General features: G+C 35.9%; 1 protein-coding gene across 3 annotated transcripts in view; it reads right to left on the bottom strand.

Annotated features, from left to right (window-relative positions):
* Positions 1 to 20,583, bottom strand: part of Grid2 (glutamate ionotropic receptor delta type subunit 2) — a 1,393,268-nt gene that overhangs the window by 728,726 nt on the left and 643,959 nt on the right. For 2 of the 3 annotated variants that reach the window (XM_035448865.1, XM_035448864.1), the window contains exons 3-4: positions 16,051 to 16,335; positions 154 to 359 (exon numbers count right to left, since the gene is read on the bottom strand). In XM_035448865.1, the coding sequence (XP_035304756.1) occupies positions 154 to 359; positions 16,051 to 16,335 (491 nt within the window). The remainder of the gene's footprint in view (positions 1 to 153; positions 360 to 16,050; positions 16,336 to 20,583) is intronic. The other variant, XM_035448866.1, reaches the window with a different exon arrangement.

Below are 20,583 nucleotides of genomic sequence, written 5' to 3' on the forward strand. Positions count from 1 at the left end.
CAAGCAATTCACACTGCCTCCTCCATTAGTGCTCTCCATGAGAGCTGTGCAGTTAGCCCTCTCTCTCTTCCTTTAGTTTTCACATCCTCTGTGGGGTCCACTCCAAAGCATTTGCTTTTGTAAGATGCCCCACCCAGGACAGCACGCACTTACCTCACTTATGAAGGATTTGGCTGTGGCAGGATTCATAACAAGGATGGCTCTCCTAAGGGTGTCTCGGTAGCGATTCAACTCCTCAATCCTCATGGTGTCAAAGAGGGTGGTGATCATCTTGTTGATGTTGTTTTCTACCTTTTGAAGGGCAACATCCATTCCCTGCTGGGATACTTTGTCCAAAAACTCCTGTATCCCTCGAATATCTAGGAAAATTACAACACAAGAAAAAAAAACAAAACTCTTCATTTCTGAGCCATTTATTGGTCAACAAGGCATAAATTCTCAGATTTATTTCTGACTTGCTTAATATCTTTACATGTAAAAACATAGGAATTAATCCTAAGGGTCTTATTTCTATCCACTTATCATTCTAAATTATTTAAATAGTGGGAAAAGTTGGTAAATGGGAGAGGGCTGGAAGAGAGGTTAATTTCAAAGCACAGATACTTTCTTCAGCATTAAAGGGGAATAAACAGAAACAATCCAGACATTAATCCCTTCTGCTAACAGTTTTGCTACTGAATCTCTTAATTTTCATAGCTGAAATGGATTATATCTGTCGTCCAAGTTTAGCCTACTTTGGTAAATGAGTTTAACGTTACCTCTTCAGAGGGAGAAACATTACAGTAACAATTGGAAGCCCATTAAGGGAAAACTACTTCTTTTTGATCAAATGAATGAAATCTACCTCTGGCCTGGGTACATATCTAATATTCCTAGCTACACAAAAGATGATTCCGTTGGGCCACTTGGTTGAGAGCATCCTATGGAAGTCAAGTTCACCTAATGCCTTAAGAAAGAGATGAAAGGAATTATCCCCTTAATGAGATAATGTAGTTTCCTCCCCAGAACCCCAGTGTGTGGTACCCTCACTACAGGGCTGCCAGGACCCTTTTTCGTCTCTCCACCTTTTGGCTTCAGTAAGTATGACTTCATTTTTCTTCTTTTCTGTCTTTCTTTTTGATTCTAGACAGAGCCTAAATTTAGTTAATATACTTTCTATGGTACTTTGGGCTTTTTCCCTCTCTTTTGGCATATAGTTGTTTGCAGAACCTCCACACAGAACTCTAAGGCATTTTTTTTTTTCTGTTTTGCTTTTCCACAGCTGCTTCTCTGCAGGTTGTGAGATTTACAGCTTTCCCACCTTGAAGTTTTTCTTTCAAGCTCTAATAAAATTGTCTTTCTGCTTCAAAAATAAACAAAAACACACCCTGCTATTTTTCCTCCAATTACTTATATCACAGAATTCATTCATTTCATTTATCATAATCCATAATCACAAAATGTGTTACTATCATTACTGTTGAAGAATTGCATTAGATTAAGTAGAAGGAATTGGATAATTAAAAAGTCATATTAAAAGAAAAAATAATGTCATTCATGACAGAAGTTGGAAAACATTTCTCGAAAATAGTTAACACTGCCACTAAATCGATATTCATAGTCTAAAAAAGAATATTTTGAGATGTTTCCTTCCAAGTGTCTCAAGTTACTCAATGATTACATGAAACAAAACACATTATTAAATATTTAAGTCTGAATATCCAGTAATAGATAAGATAATTTTATTTTAGGACTATGGCCGTGGGTGGCATCATGTTTATAGCAAATGAAAATGTATTTTAAGTATTTTTGAGACTACCACTCAAGGTTTTAAATGTATTGTGATCTTCAAAATATTTATAAATAATATTAAAACTCAAACATCAAATTCAAATATAACATTTCTAAAATGTTGTCAAATATAAAGATCTGTGTTCATTTCATGTTTAAGTAAGGGAAATAAAACACAATATCAAAAGTAATTGTCAACATTTAATTTTATTTATTCACAAATTACATTTTTATTTTAGACTGATTGCACGAAAGTTTTGACCCTAAAATAGTTGGTTAAGTATCAGAAATGAAGGACTTAACACAGATGGACTTTGCCTCAAAGTTTCTAATTGTATGTGATTGTATGCATGTAAAATTTGCTTCTCAAGTGAAATAATTCATTTATAAACAGTAAGAAAAGCTCATATGACAAAAACTAAATAGCTCCAAATGTAGGAAAAACTTGCATTTGTAAAGTTGCATATTAATTTTTTAAATCTGTGCTTTTATGATTGATTTCATTTTTAAAATTTCACAGTAGTGATATGTTCATCTCTGTGATAATTCTGTCTGTATTCATTTTACCTTCCAATATATATTCATAATTATGTTACAAACCTAAGATGTCAGTGTAAAAGGACAAAAGTGAACATAGCAGAGCAAGAGACAGAGTAGTAAGAAAAATGAAGGCTAAACAGCCAAGTCCAAAAGTAGTCAACAGTACAATGCTGACAGGTGGACTGAACAGCTTTAAAACTAGGGGAGCACAACAGACACAGCTATGTAAATAGTGTCAGAATTATGGACACACAAAGTAGTGTTCTCAAAACTTTGCTGTCAGTAACAACCACTTATAAGAATTAAAAAAAAAAAGCCTAGGTCCCATTCTCATAACCCAGATCATAATTTTCATTTTGAGTAGAAGGTTGTATTTTGTTTTTACTCGAATTACTTAAAGATTCACATAGATAAAACACAAAAGCAAAAGTACACAGAACAGGACCTGAGAACCTCCAGATTGCTCACACTCTGAACTTTAATTCTAAAAGTAAACTATTGATGCAACTTAACTCCTTCCCATAAAAAAAAGTTTCTTTAAAAAAACTGTTCACTGACCAGGAGGCATTACTGCACAACTTTAATCCCAGCACTTGGGAGGCAGAGGCACGTGAATCTCTGAGTTTGAGGCCAGATCTTTGCAACCCAAGGTAGAGATCACTGTTATAGAGGAATCAAGAAGTAAGTGCTTTCCATTCTGCAGATGATACAGCCGACTACGAGCAGTAATGATATATATGAGAAGACCCTGATCCAAATCATGTTATTAGCAGCTGTGTATAAAAGATTCATTAAAAGAAAGAGTAGGCCTTTGGGTTTGTTAATTAAACATGAACGTAATCAACCATCTCAATTATTCAGTCACATTATCTTCATTCTGATTTCGTTAGTCAGTGAGCTAAGTTCCAAAAGCTACAGAAATAAAAACACATGCTTCTTGACCTCAAGGAGCTGCCAGACTGATTGCACCTGTCAGTTGGGGCTATTTATTCATACCAGCATGTTTCCCAGCTGCTGTTAGTCCTACTTACCAGATAAATACCTAAGAGCAACTGCTAGACCACTCATCAACTGAGTTATTAAACACAGGATTATGGGCAAAGGCAATTCCCGTGAACATCACAGAGGGCTGTGTGCTCAGCGGAAAAATGATCCCTTTCCCCTGAGTGCCCACATCCCAAACCCTAAAATCTGTGGATATAACAAATCATATTCCAAAGAGGGATCAAGCCTGAAGGTGGGCTCGAGACAGTGAATCCAGTGAGATCAAAATAGAAAGATAAACTCCAGAACTTGGGTGAGTCCAGTATCAGCAAGAAGACATAGAGTTGGAAGCAGGAAGCAAAGGAAAAGAGACAATGAGAGGTAACAGTTTGGAGAGAGGCGATGTGGATGATTCACCTTGACCTGAGGAAGAAGTGAAGAAAGGTGAGCATCTCTGGAAGCTGCACAAAGAGAAGTGGAATCTTCCCCAGAACTATGAGAAGAGAGCATGCTAGCCTGTATTTTGTTTTTTACCATGCTTAGATCTGATGACAGACTTCTGACCCACAGAACTCTATGCAACTTGTGTTGAATCCTCCAAAATTATGATAATCTCTTGTGCCAGCAATAGAAATCAATCTGAAATTATGCTTAACCCTTTAAGCCAGCATGCTTTGAATTAATATCCACCGCATTTCACTTCAGAATCACCTGGAAATACTTCTGGGACTTTATAGCCTTGTGCCACGCCTGTGAGCTCTGAATTTCCCCTGACAGAACCCATGATGGCCCTTGAGAGGAACAGTCTGGGAAATAGTTCTTCAATTAGTGTCACAGACTTGAGAGAATCGTAAAGACTACAGCCTTTCTTTTCGTAGTAAACATAAGTAGCCCAAAGATTCTGTAGCATTTCCCTCCTGGTGTTGCTTAGCCTAAGCTACTCGTTTCCCTTCAGAGGATGGCATGAGTCCCATATTAATATTACTGCTTTTCGGGATTTCAGACTTCACACTGCCACTTCTTTCACATTTATGGAGTCCAAAGCTATAATCTTAATTTTCAGGTGTAAAATGACCATCTACATCACTTCTAGTCATCCTTGCTATTTGTCTTCTTGGGAAAAATTTCTTTCTGTACGGGAAACACACTGAATTTGATGCTGTAAATCAGGCTTGGGTTAGTAAGTTGCTTCCATAGTACAACTCTGTTCACTTGGAATCATTTTCATAATTGATGTCTCCTGTTTTCATTTTCTCTGTGTTTCAGCTCTCTTCACAGAGTACTATGCCACTTTTTACTTACAAAATAATCCTTGCTTTATCCTTTGATTTCACATGTCCATGCTTCTACATTCTTCCCCTTGATGGTCCTATGCTCCTAGGCTAGTTGGCATGAGTTCTTGGTTCTTATAAAACAACCAAAATTGAAAAAGCCATATGTAAATAAATGGCTTTCCTTGTGTCTTGAAACGTAATGATGTAGTTTATGATTACAAGAGTCAGAGGATCTGGTTAGACAAGAGAAACAGAAAGCCTTCCTGTTTCCAATATATAATAAAACTCCACCAGTCAATGACAAATTAAAAGGGGAGGAATTCGAAAAGAAAAACAGGAAGCAGAAGTGAAGGAACAGAAGGCAGGGACACACACACACACACACACACACACACACACACACACACACACACACACACCATGGCCCAAGCAATTTGGTGAAGAGGAAGGAGTGATTTGTTCCTGTCTTTGAAGTGCTTCCAGTTTACAGACAGAACAAACAGAAATCAAAATCATATTTTAATCATATAGTGGCATATGAAGGCAATGTAACAGAGTAGCAAAAGCTTTAGGGAAGTGTAAATCTACACATGCAAGCATCTACAATTTTATTTTATTTCATGCACTAGATTTTCTGATAAAAAATTAGAGTGGTTAAAATATGAGGCCAGATATTTAGGCTTCGGACTTGCATGTTATGTACATTTTGTTATCAAAACTTGAGTAACCTCAGTCAAAACTTCTGCTTTTACATGTGTATTTGCTTGGAAATTTAGAAAATAGAAAAAGTCATTAATGGGAATGATAGTGATCTGTCTATCATCTATCTGTCAGTCTGCCAATCTATCATCTTTCTATCATCTATCTATCTATCTATCTATCTAGCATCTATCTCTCCATCAATCAATCTTCATCATATATCTACCATATATGTATTTATCTATCATCTATCTGTTTGTCATCTCTTTGTCTATCATCATTTTTTTTATGGTTTTTCAAGACAGGGTTTCTCTGTGTATCTTTGGAGCCTATCCTGGCACTTGCTCTGGAGACCAGGCTGGCCTCAAACTCACAGAGATCCACCTTCCTCTGCCTCCCCAGTGCTGGGATTAAAGGCATGCAGCACCAATTCCTGGCCTATCATCTATTATTTATCTTTCAATCAAATATTCTAAGAAAAGCCATATATCATGGCACATTCCTGTGATCCCAGCACAGGGAAAGCTGAGGGAGAGGCTCTCAAATATTGCAATGGTAGCCTGTGAAAATGAGTAAGAAATTGCACACCACAAACTATACAGAAAGACTTTCCTTAAAAAGTCTTAATAAAATAAGTAAGCAAACAAACAAATGAATAAATGAGCAATATCATCTTTAGAGCTTTTTTTTTTCACTATCACTTTCCCTGGCACCCAAATTGTGTTACATTCTTAGGCCACCTTCCCTTGTAATCCTCTATGATGTAATAGGTAATTGGAGGCTAATGATTCATCTTATGTAAAACAATGACATTATCTCTAAAGTAGCATTAATTTTAGTTTTCCTAGCAAAAGGATTTTGTATTAAAGTAGACTAGTCTTATTTAGTACCAGGATTTAATATTAATTTATATCCCTAAAGAAACACTAAGAAGAAAGTAGAAATATGAGAAAATAGGATATTGGATTTAAATTAGCTCTGTGATCTACTTTGGTGGAACCCGTACCAGTTGTCCATACCAAAGTAGATCACTTCCCAGCTAGTCTTGCTTTACTGTATACCAATCACTGTGGAAGGTACTTGAAAGAAAGTGATGAGCAAAACAAAATAGCTTTTGTCCTGCTGGGAAATGTGGTCAATATCATCTGAGGATAACACTGAACAATATACTGATTAAGACATATCACAGTGCTCTTTTTCAAAGTTAATTAACAATTTAACTAAATATAGTGTCTTTATGTGAAACATATCAAAATAGAAATTTGTAGTCTCATCATTGTATTCAAACATCACATTTAAATATTGAATAATATAAGACAACATTTCTGCAACATTTTCCTTCTCACGTTTTTCTCTCTATTCTTCTCCTCCTTTGAGCAAGTGAAGGCATTTAATCATTCTGATCACTTAATGCATTGAAGACCTCAATTTGAGCAGGAAGACTTCAGTATGGCACTGGCTAAGCAAGGCGTTTCTAAAATTATGACAGCATGCTAAGCTTTAAAATTAAAATGTAGGACCTTGTGACTTTCTTCTCCTGCTTTCTCATTTTACAAATTGGAACACAGCTTAGTGCTGAATATGTGAGATATATAATAAAACCAGAACAGATTTTCCCCAGTAGCAAAGTATGCTTTCTGCTTCTACTCCCTTAGGGGGGTGAGAAAGGCTTTTAACCATCAACCAATTTTAAAAGTTTTGTTTTAAAAGAATCTTTAACTCAGAAAATTTATTGGAGTCATAGCACTTTTTGGCATTTTTAGAATATTTTATATAAATTTAAAAAGTAAAGATAATAACATGCTGTACTGGGCTTTGACACACCAGAGCCTGGCAATTATGATCTAACATTGAGAGTTTACATTTGACAGGAGCTTGTCATTCGGGTATAAGCCTACCATTTTTTACTATGGAAACCATCTTTACAGTAAAGCTGAGAAATATTTTTAAAGCATAAGTCACTGATGTGTAAGTCCTGAATAGGAGAATATTCTCTTTTACCCATTTGACATAATATATATTAATGAAAAGGAAATGGTTCAATAAATTGCTTGAATTAATTACATGCTTATTGATGCAGGCTGAAGTAAATGAGAGAACTGAAGGCTGGAAAGTAGCCAATGACTAATAAACAGCTTTCAGGCTGTTGGGAGAGAATGTCAAGATTATTATAGTTATCAGACATTTGAAAGTGTCCTTGGGGCGATTATAAACATTTGCAATCAATTAGGAGGAAAGTGTCCACCCTATGGGCCCTGATTAAATCTACACCAACTCTACATGGAATAAAGATCATGACTCAGGAATGGATTAGTAAAGGCTGTTACCTAATCTTCATTTCAAAATGAAGGACTCTGCTTATACCCCAGTCACCTAACTGTGCTGAATCTAATTTGCATTATTAAATGAGTGTTTTCATTATGCAGAGTAGTGTGCATATAATGGACTTGTGACTTCCTGAAGTGGAAGCTGTTCTGTACATACAAGTGCTAGATAATATATATTTCTGTTCATGGTATTTGATTTGGTCATTTCCACAGGGCTTCACTTTGTTGACACTTCACAGAAATTCGTCTCCAATTTTCAAGATGGTTAAGCTGTTATGGCAAAGATTTGTATACATGGAACCAATGTAGTTGTCCATACACAGATGAATAGATAAGAAAAATGTAGTACACGTATAAAAATGGAATACTCCAGCTCTAGAGAAAATGAAACAACAAAATTTTCAGGAAAATGGATGAACTTAGAATGACTACTATTGAGGGAGGTCACACAGTCTCAGAAAGGAAAAAAAATACATGTTACCGCTCAAATGTAGATTCAAGCCACATGTGTGTATGCATTTGCATGTGCTCATTGGAGAGACGGCTCATCAGTTAAGAGCACTTGTTTCTCTTAGAGAGCAACTAGGTTCCGTTTCCAGTACCCACATGGTTGTTCACAAAAATCTGTAACTCCAGTTCTATCGATTCCACCTTCGTGGGCACCAGGGATGTGGTGAACCCAAACACACACACACACACACACACACACACACACACACACACACACACACACACGTAGACAAATACTCATAAAGGTAAACAATATAAATAATCTGAAAAATCTAAGAGAAAGCTTCAAATGATACATATATGATTAATACATATAGAGGATAGATATATTGGTTTAGATACAGAGACCTGCATGTTGGCAGAATATAACATAAAGAAAAGAGCAAGAAAGAATAAATATTAGCTGATGAAGACAGATTCAATGACATTCAGCAAATGGACACTTGAGTCATAAAATGGATATAAAGTAAATTGTTAATTGTTGTTTTAGTTTCAACTCTCACAAATTTTTCAGTTTTTGGTGGTAGATAAGTGCACAAAAAGATGTATTTGTTAGTGAAAGTGCAAACTCCAACATGGAACATCACAGCTTCGGAATGGCTTCTATACTTTAACCATATAGAAGCTAATTAAGATGTAGAGACGGTGGCCTGATTAATTTTGCTGTGTGGATTTTTATTTGTAAGTTCTTTATAATAATACATTAATGAATAAAAAAGAATTAAGTGAAAAAACAGGTGTTCAAATGTATTTAAAAAGTAAATTTCTCTTTTATTTAATTTGAAGATTACAGTAGACTAACCAGTCTTGCTTTCACACGTTTTAAATATTTTATCGTATTTTTGTATTGGGACTTAATATTTTATCATAAGTAAACTGTCTGTAGAATTTTCTGTTTCAAAATAAGTCTAAATTTTGTAGATTTTTTACTCTTACAAATAAATTTATTTTAACTAATTTTGTAAGAAAATAACATATTTCATGACTTACTATTCTATATGGTTTTTGTCTTTTATGATTGAAAGAAATTTCACAAAATATGTTCTGATCATGTTTTTCTTCTCTCTCAATTCCTTTCAGATTCTCCCTACCCTGAAGTATGGTTAATATACCTAGTAAGACTGCATTGAAGAAAACTAGTTTTTCCTTTGCAAGAGGACACTAATAGTAAATAGCTTCTTGTTTAGAGGTGCAAGCCCATGTCTATTTCTACTTCTCAGAGCTGGAAACCTATCCTTAATATTTGCCGCTTAAAGAAATTTGCATTTTACTGTTTATAACCTAATCATTTGTTGATATATATTATAATGAGTGACATATTTTTTAGATATTCCAATATAACAAATTAATACTATCTCTAGCTGCAATATTATAATAGTTTGTCCACAAAATTCAGGAGTGTTCACACCAATGAATTTTCAGTTCCTCATGGGTATAAATGTCTTTTCTCTTCTTCTTTCCCTCTAGTCTGGTAGAAAAAGCTACATCAAACTGGCTTGGTTCTCTTCTTAGGAACTGGCTATTTTGAACATCTGTCTGCCCCTGAGGGAAACCTGAATGATTTGTTCCAGGATGACTGGATGCTATTGCATTCTCTATAATTAATAATCTGTGTCCTGATTTTAGCTTATTTAACAATTTGAAATCTGCCAGAAGTGTGTTCAAAACACTGAACAACTGTCTAATACTCCAGCAATTGTTGGATCTTTTATTACCCTACATTCTGGAAATATTAGGTATTAGAATAATCTCCTCAAACAAGAATATGACTTCTACCTCTTGATGGTGCTCACACCAAGGCAGACTGTACACTTTAACACAAGATGAACTGTGTCACTTTGGCCTTATTCTGGGTAATATCACCATGAAAGCAGTGTGGGATAATGAAGGCCTGCTTGTCTTACTCTGGATTCGATAACCTTGTTTCTCAAGTCACGTCTGTAGGGCCGCTGGACTAGATGGGTATCTGGTAATTTACTTTTAAATGTCCCCCAGTCTCCAAGTTTCTAGGTGGGTTCATAGAGTTCTTTAGAATTTTGTGAGTACACAGCTGGCAAAGTTCTTTTCTAATAACCAATGCAGACCAGAGTGGGCAATGAGATCACTTTCTAATTTTTCCAGAAATATCTTGCAGTTCTTGTTGGAGACAAATGCTAAAAGTAGTTGCTTTCTGGAAGTATGGAGAAAACAGTTCTAACTGTTGACAAGGCAACTTCAGCTTCTAGAGTTGGAGAAGGCATGAGAATTCTTAGTCTTTAAAAATGACTTTGGAATTTTTCTTCATGAGACAATGCTTTAGTGCAGATTTCCTAAACTGGATGCAGGATGAGGAATGTTATTCTGTATGCTGTGAATATGTGTTTCTCTTATTGGTTTAATAAGACACTGATTGTCTAGTAGCCAGGCAAGAAGTATAGGCAGGGCTACCAGACTAGGAGAATTCTTGGAAAAGAAAGAAAGGCAGAGAGTGGATTGCAAGTGAGACACCATGTAACTGCTGAGGAAGTAAGAGGCTTGGTCATCACTGGTAAGCCAAGACCATGTGGAGGTACACAGATGAATAGAAATGGGTTAATAATTAAGAGAGAGCTAGACAGTAAGGAGCCTAAGCCATCAGCCAAACATTTTATAATTAAAATAAGCCATTGTGTGTTTATTTGGGACTAAATGGCTAAGGGCAGGGAGGGACAGAAACTCCTGTCAGCAAATCAAGCTGACTGCTAGGACCTCCATTCCCTACCAGATGGCTCCACCATACTTTTACCATCATTCCTGTAATCTCACCAATGAGTTTTTGGAAAGAGCAGAGAATGCATCCTTGTGCATGCAGAATACCTGTTGACACCCCTTATAATTCCCCTACCAATATTCTCATTCTGCATGTGGGATGTAAGAGGACTAGCATAGTAGTAGCTTGGAACACAATTTATTTAGACTGGTGAATTATACTATTTGTGATAAAATTGTTTATCCATGCTATTGCAGCTTGAAAGAAGTCAATGACAATATAGTAGGAAATGAACATGATTATGTTCCAACGAATGTTTTTATTAAAAGAAGTTACAGAGCCAACAATAATTTTCTGACCCTGAAGTACATAATAAGGGGGAAAATGTATCAACTAACTTTAAGAAGTTTCCTTTAACCAAGAGATGAATTCATTTTCACCTAAATTGAGAATTTCAATTATTCTAAGCTGACAAGGAGGCAATATTGCTGCTACCAAATATCTGAGTCCCATCTGGGTCAATCCCATATGCCTTAGAAATAGCACATGCACTTCCAGATCATCACCCTCTTGAAGGCATTGGACTTGCACATTGGGGATGGTCTTAAGAGACCCTCAAGTGCTGTATGTAGTAAGTAGCAACAAACAATAATATACTTTAATGAAACCCCTCTAGAGTGAAGCTACACTTATTTATTTGGGACTATTTTGTGGAACAATCTCTACAGATGTTGTGCTCAATTTCCCCTATAATTGAAGAAGTCCCTATAATTGGAAACATTCCTCTTAATCTAAGTGACATGATTAGTGGCAGAATTTCTGTTTTGGAGGTCAGTCTGTTTAGCTTCAACCCACTGGTAATGGGCATTACAGCTAACAGACTGTCCTTGCGATCACAAACAAATCTGTTGTACCTGGATTAATGCTTTATGTCCATTGGGAAGGTATATGCAGGAATTAAAGGAAAATGCCATCCAACTTTTGAAAGAAAGTCTGGTTGTTATTTGGGTTTATTCTGTTTATTAAAAAGTTGAGTATAGTCTTATTAAAATGTGAGAACAATCAAATGGATTTGATCTCAATTTCTCACATTCAGATTAATTAGAGGAATTTCAATTCCATGGTAAAATTACCAGTGGTCAACAGTGTAAAAAGAGGGATATAGTGACAGTCATTCTCTAAGCAGCTTTTGTGGCACTAGGTAGGAGGACACAAAGGTTCCTTAGTGTCTGCAAGCCCACAGCATACCCATTGATTACTTTGGTTCATAGACCTTGGTGGAGTTGATGTCAATACATTAACACAAGATTCATGCTGCTTGGTTTGGCTTGAGAGTTAGGATCTTCTCTGGTCTGTGATAATGGTCATTGTGTATAAACAGATATTCTTGGTAATGATAACTAGGTTATTTTTTAACACAATGCTCTTTTCACTGCTTCTAATAATCATCAAATTTTCCTAATTAAAATGTAGTATAATTTTCTTTTATATTATTATAATACCTATGAATTCTTCAGGCTTAGAGTCATTGTGTCTCTTTAATGAAGATAATTCTATATAGTCAATTGGTGAACTTGATTTTTTTTGGAAATTTGTTAGAAATTAATCTCATTCCATTTCTTTTTAATTTTTTGGTCTTATTCTATTTCTATAGTGTCAAATATACTAGTGCCCAGGGCCAGAATAATGGAGAGGGCATTGATGATTGCATCTGGACTCCTTACCTTATTTTGAAGTTGTTTGACATTGCTTATTTTATGTTTTCTCTTTTTTAAAAATACTAATATTATTAACAGCTATGTCTATTAAATAATGCAGACATTTGAAGAATTTAGCAAAATGGCTACATATATCAGCCTTTGTTGTTTCATTCTTGGCTTCTGAGAACACTAAATGATACAATATAAAATACTTATTCTAGTTACTGGGAAGGAAAAAATTAACTATTATTCATAATCAGCTGCTTTAAGACTTGATCACAATTTTTTTCTCTATGGACATGGTTGTTTCTCAAGAAATGCTTCCCTAACCTTAGCAACCAAGATCAAAATCTACCCAGGAAGCCTGGTTAACCACTGCTATCATAATTAAAGTCTTCATTACATATACAACCCCCGTATTCACTAATTGATAACATAACTCACAGTTTTCTCTTCCGAGAGACATGCAAACAATTTCCTCTTATATTGATAGTAAGGTTTTTAATCTATAAATATAAATATGCATTCTGCAAAACTCATACTTTGTAATATACTCAGAAGAGCTGGATATTTCACACATGGCACATTGCTGAAAGCTTCCTTTCAAGCCTCCTAGAGAAAAATGGTCTTTAATTAATTCCCTCAAAGTTTCTGTACTTGTCAAATGTTTTTTCATTCATTTACTTAGAATCAATGATGTAAATTTTCTTTGTTAGACTACTTTTAATCATGATTAAATACATCTGAAAGGACTTCATTTAATTACCTAGATATAGAAGCCTAGAAAACACACATACACAGAGACTCATTCTCTCTCTCTCAAAATGTATGTGTATATATACATATATTCCCATAAATGCACATATGCAAAATTATATACATACATATATGAGCACACATATATACAATTCTAAGTAAATCTACATCTCCAATAACCTTGTGCTCCAGCATGCTCTCTGATTCCATCTATTAATGATACTTAACTTATTCATTAATGAAAGCAATTCCTGATAACCAGGATAAAAGTCAAGTATAATCCACTTAAAATGATGTCCCTGATGAATGAATGTAAGCATATTAGTTCTCTTCCAGATACAAGATCTCTAGGAGCTTGGGCCTTGTCTTGGACCCCAGCCTAGTTTTTACTAACAGGATGTATTGTAAACATCAAAAAACAATTTTCTTATATGAAATAATGGTATTGTTGGAAACAATCTTGAAGCTGGGAATTTTATCTACAGAATAGTTGGAAACTGTTTTGTTCCTAACACATGGAAGGCCTCACTCTCCCTGGGGAGCAGAAAGGGTATGGGGTAATTAGGGTGTTAGTCGGGGATACAGGAGGAGGGGAGGTAGAAGAAACTGGGATTGAAATGTAAAACAATCTTGTTTCTAATTTAAATAAGAAATGGAAAAAATTAAATAGGAACACAACCATCCCTTGTGCAGTTACAGCTCCTTATCCACTCCAAGGCATTTACAGAAGACTGAAGGACCTCAAGCATGAGGAGAAGACTGTGTCTGAGTGCTAAATGGACACTTTCAAGACAGCATTCACCTCATTAATAATGAAAGTGTCTTCTCTTATAAGAACCACATCTAGTTCTCAGAGGACATGGAAATAAATGATAATAAGTGAATTTCTATCCTACAGAGTTCTACAATCAAAGGGTAAATTTTCCATTTTAATGTAGAGAAAGTGTCTTAATCAAAAATCACTTTTCTCCCTCTCATTTTATTGGACTGAATGTTTTCTCCCATTAAAGGTCTGGATTTTAAACATTTATTATTTCAGCTTACACTTGGCCAGAGGCTGTGAATACCATCTAAAGTTCAAAAGGAGCACAGTCTAAGAGGCAAAAGCAGACGAAGGCAGTGAGCATCTGGATTCTAGAGACAGTCACCATCACTGGGCTTAAACAATATCCCACCAGTTTTTCAGGCTTGCATGGCCTGTCTCTCCTTCTGCTGATGAGCCAATTTTTCTTCAATATTATTTTTGTGTCTTTTATTCATGCCAGCCTCTTAGTTCTTATTCCATGACCCTTAGGTAATGTGAGTTAAGCAACAGAAACACTGGTTTCCGTCTTGGAGACAAAAAGAGCCTTTCTGGAGAGTCCACAGACTTTGCCTGCAGTTTGCCCATTGAGTTCAATGGGATTATTCTGGCAGCCAAAAGGCCAGGCTACTTTGATTATGCAGGGCCAAATGTAACTGCTCCTGTCCCCCTTCCTGCCCGGCCCCAGGGGGCTTTCCTTTAATGCTTGCCAGGTTTTTGCCAACCTGCTGGTTCTCAGCTCTGTTGCTCTTGCTGCCCAGCCCACTTGTCTGTCACCACTCTGTCTCTTTCAATGCAGCCAGATTATGAGAAGAAAGGATTACTTTAAATGTTTGTGTGTTTTCCATGCTTATTTACTTCTTTGCCAAGAAAAACATTCTTTTTATAAAAATGGAAAAACAAGACTCTGAAGAGAAACATTTTGGAATCTTCAAAGGGAACACATTTCTAAATGAATTCTTCATTCAGGGGTTTATTTATCCTTAGTAGATCATCTCCAGCTCCAGTCACTTCTCTCCTTACTCACAAAAATAAGGGGACTACATTCAAAGAGCTTTCATCTCAGAGAAGGAAGGACTTCAGAAAATTACTTAAACAAAAATATTACTTTCTCTTAACGTGTTTATGTATCACAAGAACAGATTCTCAGACAAGTTGTTTCCTCTTCACGTTACAATGCAGTCCAGGAAACTGTGCTAACACAATAGAAGACTGAAATATTGATTCAAACTAGTTTTGTTTTTGTGAAACTTCATATTGAATAAAGCATGCAGAGAATATTTTTCTACTTTCATCAACTACAATGGGTAAAACATTGAGTAAATAGTAAGGTCAAAACAAGTGTCTCAACAAGTTTGTCAGATTTTTTAGACAATATATAAACAGAGGTTATCATTTTATCAGTGCTCTAAGATCTGCCCATGGTTTCATCACCATCATTACTTTCATCATCACAGAATTATGCATTTTAAAGGACAGCACTCTTCTTAACTTCCTATTATTTGAAAATTCAAGATATATTGTAGTCAGGCTACTTAGGGAGACTTTTATATTGAGTGAAATATGTATATCTATCTATCTATCCATCTATCTATCTATCATCTATCTATCTATGTATCTATTTATCTATCTATCTACTTTTAAAACAAGGTCTTGTTGGTAGTTCAATCTAGCCTTGACATTTCCATCCTTTCTCTCAGCCTGACAGGTGCTGTGATAACAAGTATCTGTTGTACACTCCAATTGGTATTTATATTTACATTTTATGTCAAAGGTATTTAATACAAAGAGTGAGCTGAATTGCATTTGAAATTGTTCTGTTTGTTTGTTGCTGTTCAGTGTAGTAGAAATAAGAAAACCACAAGTGGTTAGTAAGTTCTTTAAAAACTTTTCGGATTTAGTGAGGTTGCTTTTCATGTAAACATCATCTTCTGAAACTCTTGAGATCATAGGCACTTACCATATTCACTGTCATAGAAGATGATGAATTTCTGCCATGCATACTCTGTGACTACTCTTAGGATGACTTCATTCAAGTAGACAGGTGGACGTACTGAAAGAGTATAGTCATCATTCCTGTTGCTCCGAGTGAGACCACAACCACTTCTTGGGGTCCCAGCTGTTGAACGCTGAATGAAGAGGTGTGGGATATGCATGGCATCTGCCAAAGACTGGAGGGATCCAGCTGATGTGCAACCAATGGAGCTGACCAGGGCCAATATGCCTTGGTTCATAAGTTCACAAGCTGAAAGAGAGCACAATGATGCCACAAGGTCAGTGGAGTTTATGTGATTCCTCCTCTCTGAAATGGAATGGTTTGCAGTTATTTAAACGTACGTTTTTACATGTATGATATATGAAAAGAATCATTGAATCATTAGGAATTAGGAAAGAATCATTAGGAAGTGCTGCTAGAATCCAGTTCAAGAACTCTACTTACATCAGTTCTGTGGTGCTGTGCAACCTTCCCTTGGCTCATCTTGGCCATTTTAAAAGGGTAAAATAGCATGAATCTAGAGGGATTATTGTGAAGATTAGAATTAAACCAGTGTCTGCCATTTGTCTCTCATGGGCAATATTCAGTTATTGGTAGCTTAACTTGGGAAATTATCACTTCATGATTCATAAGAGTAACTGCCTAATAATATATTTTTAGAATATAGCTAATGTGGAAAGTGGTGAGTGATAAGATAGACAGAGTTGGAAGGAGAAACTTTTGGCCTTCATGGGCCCCCAAACATGATGATATTTTCTCTCTAAATAAACTAAAAAAATGAAATGGTTTTGCCTTTTCCTTAAGAGAAAGTGATACTTAAAATTTTTATATAAATGCTTGACTCACCTAGCATAAGAGTACTCCAATATATACACAGCAAGACTCAAATAAAGTATTGTAATCAATGCAACTGTCCAAGTAAACAGAACTTTATAAACATAAATGAGAGAAGCTACAGAGTTCTAATTTTGAGCAAAAATTTCAGTTTATGTATTATGGTTTTCATGGACAAACTACAAGAAAACTGCGTGTTTTAGTCTTTAGAAACATAAGTTTGCAAAGTTACATGTTAACAGGCACACCTGCAAAATTTGTTACTGCATGTATTGTTAGGATAAGGGACTTATTTAATCGTATGCATCTGCATCCCAGTCCAGTAATGTGGGAAGTCAGACAGGAAATGGGAGCCAGGAATCAAAGCAGAAAGCCATCTAGGTACACTATCAACTTGCTTGCTACACATGGCTTCCTCAGCCTGCTTCCTTATTCTTCTTAAATCTGTCTTTTTATTTATTTTTTCTTATATTTCAATCATGTTCTTTGCCCTCCCTTAACTCCTCCACCTCATTACATACCCAACTCTCTCTCTCTCTCTCTCTCTCTCTCTCTCTCTCTCTCTCTCTCTCTCTCTCTCTCTCTCCCCTCTCTCAGAAAACAAAGCAAAAAAATCCAAACATTGAAATCAAAATAGTTAAACAAAAACCAAAGCAAGATGAAAAATATCAAAATGAAACAAAATACAAACACCCACAAAAATGGAGTGCATTTTTTGTTGGCCTGTATATTGTTATGCCATCATTTATATTTGTTGTTTGCTTTGTTTTGCTGTCTGTGGTGATGAAATATTCTGAAAATATCTACTGCATTTGATAAAACTAGAACTTTTTGGGGCCTTAGAGCTGAGTCACTTATGACTTAATTCAGCTAGCCTACTGTGCCTTTAAGAGAACAATGTAATAATGAAATTTACTTGCCTGAATTGCCCATGTAATAAACTTTTAGAAACCAAACAATATGCACAGCTACAATTTTGTTATGTACTCTTCAATGTCCCTGACCCAGAAAAGGCATGTGTCAAAGGCAAAAGCAACTTTGTAATTTGGGAAAGCAAGTATTTATGGATATTGTTTGATAAACAATGTGTGCTATCTGGTCATTTGGGATAAGCTGGAACCAGAGATGACCGCTTATACAACTCTGTTAAAGATATCTGTTAAGTTATCCTATTCCTTCCTAGTCTGACACTTTCTGTGCTGTTCAATAAATAGAGTGAAGTACATTGTTAGAGAAACACAGATTCTCATACTGCTCACACAGGCAAACATGACAAACACACACAGACACATACAGCATCTATAGAACTAGACAAACATAGCTCATACAACAGGTAGACACACCTCAAAACAGGCATACACAAATACAGAGGCAAAAAGATTCATAAGACAGCACTTAAGCAGGCAAGGTTTAGTTTCATTCGACAGAGACAAAAGACATGGGGGACAGGAAATAGAGAAATCAAATCTGTACTTGCTTATGGTTAAACAACTTCAAGAGGAAATTCTCTTATTTCTTTCATTAATGTGACACTGTAGCATTACAAGTAAATATGACTTAATCACTAATACTTTATAATCTACACAGCTTTTTAAATAGTCTGCATGTAACTGAGGTTGGTTTTCAGCTTGCTGTGTAGCAAGAGATGATGTTGAACATCTAATCCCCTTGCTTCTATCTCCCAAGTGATGATATTATGTCTTTGCACTGCTGTACTTGGTCCCCACTTTATTATTATTTTATTGTCTTCCTATATGCAATATATAAGTGATTTATAGATTATTTCAAGGTTACTGCATCTTATAAACTTCCTATTGCTAATATTAGCATTGATAATTACAATATCTACACATGATCAAAATAAGAATCAGCAAACAATGTTTACAAAATAAAAGTACCAGGTTGAAATTATAATTTAGAAACCATTGCAATCAAAGAGTCAAAAGCAGCTATGCCTTGTAGGTGACATCATAGGACAGCCTGTGAGTGATGGGATTTTTCTCTCATACAAAATTTCCAACTTTAGAACGCTTACAGTTTTTAAAATATAATTCCATACATCATCCCCTTAAAATGTGTGTGGACAAATGTAGAAGATCTATGGTCTAAACATTTGCCTAAGATTGTTTCTACCTTCAGCCATAGGATGCAATCAAGATAATTTTCATTTGTTGCTTCAATTTTTTTTTGTGTGTGTGGCTGAGAACAGACAGATTCCTCCACAGGGAAAAGCTCTATAGAAATTGTCTATTGTCAGGACTCTTAAAAAGATGTTCCTCGAATTTGCCTTTATGTTGCTTCAAGAAATACTAAGGGACTAAGGGGAGAATTTATTTCACTTGCAGATTACAGTCCATCATCATAGGACACTAAGGCAGGAACTCAAAGATTGAAGCAGAAACTACAGAGAAGCACTGCTTACTGGTTTCACTCCATCACTTGTTCTGCTTACTTTCTTGTACAACCCAGGACCAGGGGCCCAGCAGTGGCACCTCCCACAGTGGGTTGGGCCCTCTTGAACCAATCAATAAATGTTCCTCAGTCATGCCAACATTTCAGTCTTATGGAAGTAATTCCTTAATTGTGGTATTCCCTTCCTTTGTGACTCTAATTTATGTCAAGTTGACAAAAGCTATCACAGAGGTAGTCTCATAAGGAAAGAAGAAAAAGGTTACCTGCCCTGGAAGAGTGGAATTGTTGACTCTGAAACACAGTTCCATAGTTCCATCCAGGTACATGAAACACTGTAGCTATTGCGCAACCCACCATTGACTCTTCAAGCCTGCTCTGTGAAACTGATTAATGACGTCAAATGTTGGTTGAAACAGAGAGGAATCTAATTGATCTGCCTTGATTTTAGTCAGCTTGTCCTAGATGAGGGCTACTGTCAGGACCATTATTCATGGCGGCTGAGAAGGGAGTATAAATATATAGGGCTGCATCAGGAGCAGAGACAGATCATGTTTAGCTGGAATTTCAATTCTTGACAGTTAAGACACTGGGTCATTTAGCTCTGTTTCTACAGAATGCATTTATCAGCACATGAGAGGGAGGGTAAGAAGTGGGTAAGGAAGACCAGAGGGGCCTCTGTGTGTCCTCCATTTAATCCAAGAAGTTCCCAGTGGCACATTCTTTTCACTAATATTTCAGGCTGTGTGGTTTATATGTATATGACCATCTACCCTCCACATCAATCCACCCAGACCATATGCAACAGTTTGTAACTCCATCTGTTAGAGATTTTACATCAGAGATGTTAGGAGCAGGTTCTAATTGCTGAAAGAGCACACCTTCTTTAAAAATTATTTTTATAACAGAATTTGCAATTAGCAACACTTTACCACTTGAACATTAAGCAGTTATGGAAGTGAAGCTGGCTGTGTAATTCTATAAATTCAAGTTAATTGATGTTCTCATACACTATCATTTCTATTTCTAAAGCTATGTACCTTGAATCTTCTTTTCTTTATCGGGTAAGATGGTGTTAAAGTAAGATATAAGAAGCATGTCAAAATTTGATCCCCAATGTAGTATTGGTGGTGGTGGGATCTAATAGGATCCATTCATCTCATGGGATACTATCTACAGAAATGATTGCAAGTTGAAAATGGGTCCTTCTAAAAAAATGGGTTTGGTCCTTCTGGTCTCTCTCTTGTCCTCCTG

This window comes from Cricetulus griseus, chromosome 8 (assembly GCF_003668045.3).
Source record: "Cricetulus griseus strain 17A/GY chromosome 8, alternate assembly CriGri-PICRH-1.0, whole genome shotgun sequence".
NCBI lineage: Eukaryota > Metazoa > Chordata > Mammalia > Rodentia > Cricetidae > Cricetulus > Cricetulus griseus.